At 42.3% G+C, this 9,237-nt stretch overlaps 1 protein-coding gene across 1 annotated transcript in view; it reads right to left on the bottom strand.

The window, feature by feature from the left end:
- LOC101847336 (nuclear pore complex protein Nup214) overlaps window positions 1–9,237 on the bottom strand; it is a gene marked incomplete in the record, with an annotated part of 78,699 nt that overhangs the window by 44,176 nt on the left and 25,286 nt on the right. Inside the window, 6 exon segments of the mRNA XM_013082099.2 lie at window positions 333–464; window positions 1,883–2,003; window positions 2,951–3,036; window positions 3,966–4,260; window positions 6,149–6,315; window positions 7,159–7,314. Of these exon segments, the coding sequence (XP_012937553.1) occupies window positions 333–464; window positions 1,883–2,003; window positions 2,951–3,036; window positions 3,966–4,260; window positions 6,149–6,315; window positions 7,159–7,314 (957 nt within the window).

A 9,237-nucleotide genomic window follows, 5' to 3' on the forward strand; every position in this document is an offset into this window, starting at 1 on the left:
CGTTTCCCGGCGCGTGCGCTCTACACCAACAGTACACACTGAGTGACCCCGGTGGCCTGCCCGGCACGTCCGACGTAATCGGTTGCTGATAAGATACGCATCTGGGCACAGACGCAGGATAAGAGTTAAGGATGAGGAAAGAAAAAGCAGCACTTTCCCCTATGTTGTTCCGGCACAGTATGAGCATAACATTGATTAATCAGCTTATTTACAATTCTACTGTGCATAAGAACATGTTAATATCCACCCTTTTGGAAAGATTTAAAAATAACTTATGACAGTAGCATTGCCCTGGGGGGGGGGGCTTAGCAACGTGTGACCCTGACCCTGACCTTGAGGCGCGGGCTGGAAGCTGAAGGCTGATGGCGCGTCCTGCTGCTGCGGGGGGAAGGAGCCCATGGCGGGCGGACCTTTACGCTGCTGGCTGGCTGCGTCAGGGACTTGCTGCGGCTGGGATGGCTTGGCTGATGGAAGGGAACCAGAATCATCAACGTAGTTAAGTTTTTAGTTTTCGCAGGAGTTTGTTTGAATCTAGTATTAAGCGTTTTACGGCACTTGCAACACAATAAGGTCATATAAGTGACAAAGATTCAAGATGTTACAAGATAATAACAAGCACAAAAAAGAAGGGGGGGGGGGGGAGAGATAAGGAATTAAATGTTGACAAAAAAAAGAAGCACACCACACGGGAGCATTCGCCAAAAACCCACATTAGTAAGAGTTAGTCTAAAACCACCACTTTTCTCCTCGCAGTGGGTGGTCACCTTGGACAAGTACAACCGAATGAAAACTATTGTGGATGAGCAAGTTCACGCCCAGAAATTAAGACACATTATTCTTTATCTTTTTAGTTTTAGTAAAGGCTCTACGGCACTCGCAACTGCATAAGGCCATATGAGCGCCAAGGGGTAGATATCAACAGAGAAGTCCTTACAGGGAATGCGGCTTACTCTGCTCACCTCTCTAGCTTCAACAGCACAAAGTCTGCTTCAACTATCAAGGCACCCCGGAAATAGCGGGTCACAAGAGTGTGACAAACATACAAAAGAAGTAGAGGGATAAATGACGATAGTAAGGATTAGAAAAGAAAAAGCAACAGTTGCTTGTTGCACTTCAGGCACAGTTATGAGCATGACATTGATGAATCAGCCCATTTACAATTCTATAGTGCATAAGAACGGGGTTAAAGTCCCCCATTCGGGAATGGCCCAAAGACACTTCAGTCAGTAGCACCGCCCCGGGGGGGTTATTCTTTATCGATAGCTTTAGATCTCATTTAAAAGTGTATAATCATGAATGGGTTAGTCAAGGTTAACTCAAAAGTCACATGGCGTGAAATCACAAAATAGCATTTTCCCCTGCATAATAATAATAAAAATTAATAATACTACTACTAAAAATAATAATAATTTCATTCATATAGCGCATATCCACGCTCCACAGCATGCTCTATGCGCTTTACAACTTTTATTACCCCAGCATACCCCAGAGCACCCCAACACATTCTCAGCTTCGCGGGAAGCACACAGCCTCCATCACACACTTGTAGGCACACACTCATTACAGCAAATCGGCCAAAGGACACCAGTACAGGTAGTGCTACTAGGTGTTTTTACGCCTCAATTAACACAACTTAGATAATTTCAGAGGCAGGCTTCCACCGTAACTGTCAGGGCCAGCCCGGGCAGAGACTGAGAGCGATACAATGCCCCAGCAGGAAGGCCAAAGTACTCAATAAAAAATTTCTCCCCACTCGAGAACTAAACCCTGGCCTCCTGCGTGCTACAGTAGAGAGCCTAACAACTACACCACAGACGCCGGTCAAAGAACATCATGAACATTGGAGATTTAAAACGTTGGAGAGACAAAATTCTCAGGTTACCTTCTTGCTTCGGAGGAGTCCCTAACATGGATGCCAAGGCCGGACTCCCAGAAGAGGCGGCCTGACCTTGGGGGAGACTCGGCTTAGGCAGAGAGCTGCCGAACCTGACCGCAGTCTGGGCCTGAAGGGAACAGAGGACATCATAATAACTAATAATAATAATAATATTGATAGTGCATAGGGCCTGTGGGGAACAGAGGAAATCATAATAAGTAATAATATTAATATTGCATTCATATGTGATGCATTGTGGTGAAATCAGGCGCTCATCAAAATAATGAAATCAAAGAAATTGGCATTTTTCTGACCGTTCGGCAGTTTTTAAAATAATTTTCTTTTTTTGGCTCAACACCTTTTAAATCCATTAAAAAACACATTTATGTGTGGATTTTACTGAAAAACATTGATTAAAGGCACAAAAAATGTCCATTTTCAGTTTCCAAGGACTCTCAGGCTATGGAAATTACCAAACTTTAGCGGCCATTTTCTCGCTAATTTCCCCTCTGAAACCAGGCCACCCTCACTTCCTTCAATTGCAAATATTTTGACTTCTATTCACTATAGATGGATATTTTTTTTCACCAATAGCAAGGCAAATGAAAAAGCCTTAAGATGATACCAATAACCCCATATGCCCCAAAACTGACGAGCGCCTGATTCCACCACGTCAAGACACATATAGTGCATAGGGCCAGAGGGGAACAGAGGAAATCATAATAAGTATTAATAATAATGATATTGCATTCATATAGAGGACTTCCACGCTCTACAGCATTCTCAGTGCCCGTTACAACTATTATAATCCCAGCAGACCATTATGCATGACACTGAAACATTCTCAGCTTCCCGGGGGGGGGGGGGGGGGGGAGTGGGTGAACCAAAGAGAGAAAAATAATCTGACGTAGGTGGGGATCAAAGTACGTAATAGATTTCCACATCCCTCCAATTTCAATTTAGAATGATTTATGGGGGGTTGGGGTGAATTTTAAATTGCGTGGTTTAAAAAACAACTAACAACCCCCCCCCCCCCCAAATGCACTAAGAAATCTACGGCCACTGAGGCCTGACCTGAGTCGGGGCGACGCCGCCTGCCGCTGTGATCCCAGTGGTGCTGGACGCTGGGACAAAGGAAAACGCTGAACTTTGAACTGTGCCTGGAAAGACAAAGATACAGATAAGAATAACAATAATGATAATAATACTAATAGTGATAACGGTTCATCTGTCAGTACCTGACGATGGCCAATGCATCTGCAATAGAGAATTTTTCTTCAGCACAATAGAAGAAATACAGGTTGAAATGACTTGTCGTTACTTTTTAAAATGTATTTTAGACGTAGTAAGAAGTTTCAAGACTCTAGCAACACAACAGGTCTTTTTTAGTTTTAGTAGAGTAGAGGTTTCACAGCGCTCGCAACTGCATAAGGTCATATGAGCGCCAGAAGATTAGAGGTGTTACAAGAGAGTAACAAACATAAAAAAGAAGAAGGGGAGACAAGGATGATAAGATGTTCGATAGGAAAGAAGGAGCAAACCACACCAAAAGCACCCGCCAACCACCCACACAATTAGGTCTATACGTGTCGAAGATAACAGATGTTATTTTTAGTTGTTAGACACTTTTAAAAAATTTGAAAACAGGAACATTTTCAAAACGTGTGGAAATGACTCATAATGGTAGCTTATAACAACAGGCATTTAACAAGTTTTTGGTCGTGAGATATTTTTTAAAATTTGAAGACAGGAACATTTTTTAAACACTGAAAATGATACACACCAGCAGCTTAGTACAACGGACACTTCAATAAATCGCGACCCCCATGCTTTTTTGTCGTATCTCCATTTTTAATAACAGTGAAAACAGTTCATAACAATGAGTGAGCTTAAGAAGATGTCACATTTTCATTGTTTAAACAAATGGAGATACGACAAGAAAGCAGACAAAAAAAGCACTGAGGTCGCGAAATTTTGGTTCTTAGACACTTTTTACAATTTGAAGACAGAAACAATGTGCCAGGATGTGGGCAATGAAGATGTAACTTATCTCATCTTAATTCTAAAAACAAGTGAAACTGCCACCTACTGGTAGCTGGAGACCCGAACGAGAAGGGGAAATTGGAGGCCTTGGGCTGGCCAAGAGTTGTCTGAGAGCCTGCCTGGCCACCGCTGGACGAGGACGGCGCCGAGGATGATGAGGCCAGGCTCGGGAACAGCAGCGGGGGTTTCTGGTTGCCGGGCGTGGTGGTAGCGGCGGCGGGGGCGAGGGCCGGGGCGGGGGAAGCTGTGGTTGTCTTGGCCCCCAGTCCTGCAAACTGGAAAGACGGTCCCAACGCACTGGTGCCCAGAGGGGTCGAGGCTGCTCTTCCAGATGACGGTACCTGAAAAGAGGAAAAACGACCATATCAGTTTGTTAATGGGTTTTTATACATTTAGTAAGAGTTTCACAGCACTTTCAACACAATTAAGCATGGGTCTCAACTCAGAATTTTTAAAAAGAAGGAACTTTCCGCGTAATTGCGACAGAAGACCATTTTCGCGAGACACACATTACGATTATACTGTTTAACCCAAGAATGCTGAAATAAAAACCATCAATTTATCAAAGCAAGGTTATTTCATACCAATTTGATGGTTTATGAGATAATTTCAAGTAAAAGAGCCACATACCAAGTATTCAAAATCTTGATTATCTACAGAAAGTGGTGGTTTAGCGGAGGAAATTGCGGTAGCGGAAATCCGCTTAATAGCGGAATATTGAGACCCATAAGTCATGTAAACTTGCTGGGAGGTCCTTTTCTCTTACAACTCCACAAATTTAGAACTCTCGCCCACTATATTTGAGGGCAACAAAGTCGGGAGGCAAAATCTAGAATTCATTTTAAAAAAATACACCATATGAAAAGCCATCTTGATAGTTAGTCCTTCTTATTCATAGTGCTCTTATGTTCATCATGTGACGTACATATCGTTATCCATTGTGCTGTGACAGTCTGAATGTTTGCTTATGTGTCAGCATTAGTCGAAAAGAGATAGACCTGCATGTGAGCCTCAACCAGATTGTCTGAAAATTTTGCGCAACCCCCCCCCCCCAAAAAAAAAAAGCCTTTGTGGGTGTCATAAGGAAGGACATCCGAGTAACGAGCGACCACCCCAACAAACACAATAAAGAAGAGACCTAACCCTACCCCGAAAAAGAACCTGCAACGGGCCTCATGTAAAAAGGCCAAAACAAGTCCTAATTGACAAAAAAAATTTTAATTAAAAAACCACACTCCAAAACAAACAAGGAGCATATAGATCTAGATTCTAGATATAGATCTATATGGCTTACATCTACATTGCTATAGGGTTTGATACAATAACACAATAGAATTGGAATATGAATCCTCCATATAGATCTAATCTAGTAATCTAAATAAATCTAGATCTAGATCTAGATCTTGTAGAACAAGTGAATAGGAATAGGCCTTGAACTAGAAATCCGCATCCGATTCCGAACAGAGGGACTCAGCTGAGTCTAGATTCTAGATCTAGAGATCTAGATCTAAATAAATAAATAATTCACGCATTTCTACTTAGGTTCCTACAATTATGTCGGAAACGCTGACGTCGGCAATCGGCGATGCGCGCGCCGGCGGTCGGCACGAAAACGAAAGTGCCGACGAAGCCGACGGGAAAAAAAGGGGTCGCTGGCAATCAGCCAGGCCTCGCACTACGCACATTGACTGATACAGGCGGGCCTAGCGATAGCATCGGCCAGTTCATGATTGTCGGATTTCAGACGATTGTCGGCAAACATGCAGGTCTAAAGAGAGCATGCATGCTGCGTGTTCATTCACTCGTATTTTGTGTTCTAATGAAGGTATTGTAAAGCGTTAAGAGCTGTATTGTACGGAAGTGGGTACTATTGAAATCTATCTGCATTATCTTTTATGTTACAGTGGTGCCGCCCAACAGCAACCAGCCTTGGGAAGCAAGCTTTTGTTGCTGTTAGGCAGAGGTTGCTGCTAACAGAATTTTCAAAGGGGGTTGGGGGAGCTCTTAGTGACATGGTGTGAACTGAACTCCTGTACTCAGCTTAGTGTATTTCCCCAGAAAAAAAATTTGTCCCACAATTTATAGCAACAAAGGTTGTTGTTTTAGGAAAAGGTCGCCGTTAAAGGGAGTTATTATACAGAAAAAATTCCGTAACACTAGATGCGGTTGCTGTTAAGCACAGAGGTTGCTTTTATCTGGGTTACTGTTAAGTGGGCACCAGTGCACTACCTGTTGTGGCGAAGGCGCCGGCTGAGCAGGGGGGGTGGGGACTGAGGCCGGGGAGGCTGTGTTGGTGGCTTGAGTCATGGCAGGAGATCCAAACACGGACCCACTGCTGCCCGCCTGCGGAGACTGGAAGATCCCGGGTCGTGCTTGCTGCGACAAGACGGGGGGAGCTGTGTGCGGGAGAAATCAGGCAACAACTTCTGCTTTATATCCGTTTGTCTTAAACTGACGTAAAATGGTGAGACTAGGACAACAATTGACTAAGGCTGTGTAATCTTCTTCCCCTCCCTGATACATTTCACACTACAGTTGACGAACCTGCTCTGCCATTTGTCCAGACAACCACCTGTACACACCTGCTCTACCTGTCACCAATCCAAGACAATCACTTGTACACACCTGCTCTAACTGCCATCTGTGCAGACAATCACCTGTACACACCTGCTCTAACTGCCATCTGTTCACACAATCACCTGTACACACACACCTGCTCTAACTGCCATCTGTTCACACAATCACCTGTACACACCTGCTCTAACTGCCATCTGTCTACACAATCACTAACTAAAAATGTAATGCTAAACACGATACCTCAAGTAGTTTTTGAGATATTGCGTGTTTTATGAGGTAGGGTATAAAAAATAGGATATCATGAAAACAAGTTTTAAAATTTTACGAATACAGTCCACTGTGAAGACACTGTAATTAAAAGAATTCCTAATAAATTATACTAAGATGTCTAATAAATGAAAAATCCTTTTAGCATATGTTTCAGAACTGGTGGAAGTATTGTTTTCTGATGGAAACACCTTTTGGTCAGAATATGGAACTTTTAAACTTTATCAGCCTTGGGCAAGAAATAATATGGGCCGACTTTTCGTCCATTTCTTCAGGTGCACATACAATTTAATATATCACAAAAAACTACACAATATGGTCCGGTCTATCCTATTTTCCTTAAAGAACGCATTGACTTGTAGACATAAAAAAAAACACACAAAAACGCGACTCACCACCCTTTCGAATTTCCAACACGTTCCCCACAGGTAGTACGTCAGCAGTTATCGGCGGGGCGTCCTTGTGCGCGTAGATCAGGTGGTAGGCCATGAGGATGCCGTCGGTGGAGAGGAGGTACATCACCGGGCACGCTGGGAACGTCTTGCTCTCGCCTGTGGAAGGTCAAATATGTGTAGGGGTTTAACATCCTGATCAACACTACGCTACCTTAGAATTACAAAGTTCTATCTGACAGTTTTGAGTTTTGAAGAGTATGATGTCAGAAATCAAATTATCTGCTCTATCAAAATCGTAAGATTGTTCGTAGACGTTATCAAGATACTCAAAGATTTGCATTCGAAAAAGCTTGACATATTAAACTCAAAAACTTAACGTCAAATTTCTCAAAACTAGGTACATAGCAGACAGAAATTTGTAATTCCAGGGTTGCAACAATTGGGTTACTTAAGAGACGGGACCTCCAAATTTTAAAGTTTTCGTAAGAGTTTTATGACACTTATAACAATAAGGTCATATAAGTGCCGAAGATTAGGTGTGTTACAAGGGAGTAACAAACACAAAAAAAGTAGGAGGAGAGATAAAGACGATAGATGTTTTGTTGGACAGAAGGAGCAAACTACGCCAGAGCACCCTCCAACCATCCATCCTCCAAATTTATTGATCGTCTCTGATAGGATTAAACCAAATGAGTTGAGTCTTGAAAACTCCACAAAATGACCCGAGTTCAAGAACGTCCTGTCTGGGATTCTAAACAGCCATCCACTTTGTAGTCCACAATGATACCAGCAGAGCTTTATAGTTGTAGTAGGAGTTTTACGGCACTTGCAACACAATAAGGTCATATAAGTGCCGAAGATTAGAGGTACTACAAGAGAGTAACGAACACAAAAAAGGGGAGAGATCAGTACGATAGATGCTTGCTAGAAAAGAAGGAGCAAACCACACCAGAGCACCCGCTGACCACCCACTCCAACAGAGCTAATGGAGCGCCTCCCCTGTTAGGTTTAGTTTTAGTTTCAGTAGTGAAACTCGCACCACAAATAAGACGTGACACCATAAGAGTAAAGAAATACAAGAAACTCTCCCACGACAACCTGCCAACAAAGCTTTGTACCATCAGGCAGGCTGCCATTTCTAAAACCAATGAACGGGTAACATTCATTTTCAAAACCAGAACAATGGTATCAGAATATCATTTTTAAGACTAGATACCAGTGGGTAATTTTTAAGACCAATATAAAACACTCTATGGAACATTACAGCTTTTTTTTTTTCAGTATAAGTTTTACAGAACCTGAACACAATATGGTCATATAAGTGCCAAAGAGTAGAGGTGTTACAAGAGTGAGTAACAAACACAAAAAAGAAGGATGAGAGATCAGAGTGATAGATGTTTGATAGGAAAAAAGGAGCAAACCACGCCAGAGCACCGACCAACCACCCACAACATTAGACAAGACACCAGCAGGTAATTTTTAGGACCAATATAAAACACTCTATGGAACATTACAGAAAGTAAAGAAAACTTGCGCTTAACACTACATGGCACTGGACAGAAGGGTAAGGGTTGCTGGATCGATAACAACAATTAACGACCAATATATAACCTGTACCACACACTTTTCAAAAGCAACAAAACAGCAAAATGGGCAGGGCTATAACAGAGCACAAACTACAACATAACCAATCATCTGCCAGCTGAGGGAATAACAAACTACAACATAACCAATCATCTGCCAGCTGTTCACATGTACCATGCCCAAAATTTTGATTAAAAAAAAAAATTGCTGTTTCTTTATCTGTGGTATCAGTCGCATGTACTCCAGAAATATTTGATTCAGATTCAAATTCTAAATCTTGAAAAAAGTCAGATTTGAGACATTTAGGTACTTTTGCAAAAATAAGTTGTGTACATTTTTTTCTCTTTTTTGTTTTTAGCTTTAGTAGAGGTTTTACGGCGCTTGCAACTGCATAAGGTCATATGAGCGCCAGAAGATTAGAGGTGTTACAAGAGAGTAACAAACATAAAAAAGAAGTAGGGGAGATAAGGACGATAGATGTTTCATAGGAAAGAA

The sequence above is a fragment of the Aplysia californica genome, unplaced genomic scaffold (genome assembly GCF_000002075.1).
Source record: "Aplysia californica isolate F4 #8 unplaced genomic scaffold, AplCal3.0 scaffold00158, whole genome shotgun sequence".
Taxonomy (NCBI): Eukaryota; Metazoa; Mollusca; class Gastropoda; order Aplysiida; family Aplysiidae; genus Aplysia; species Aplysia californica.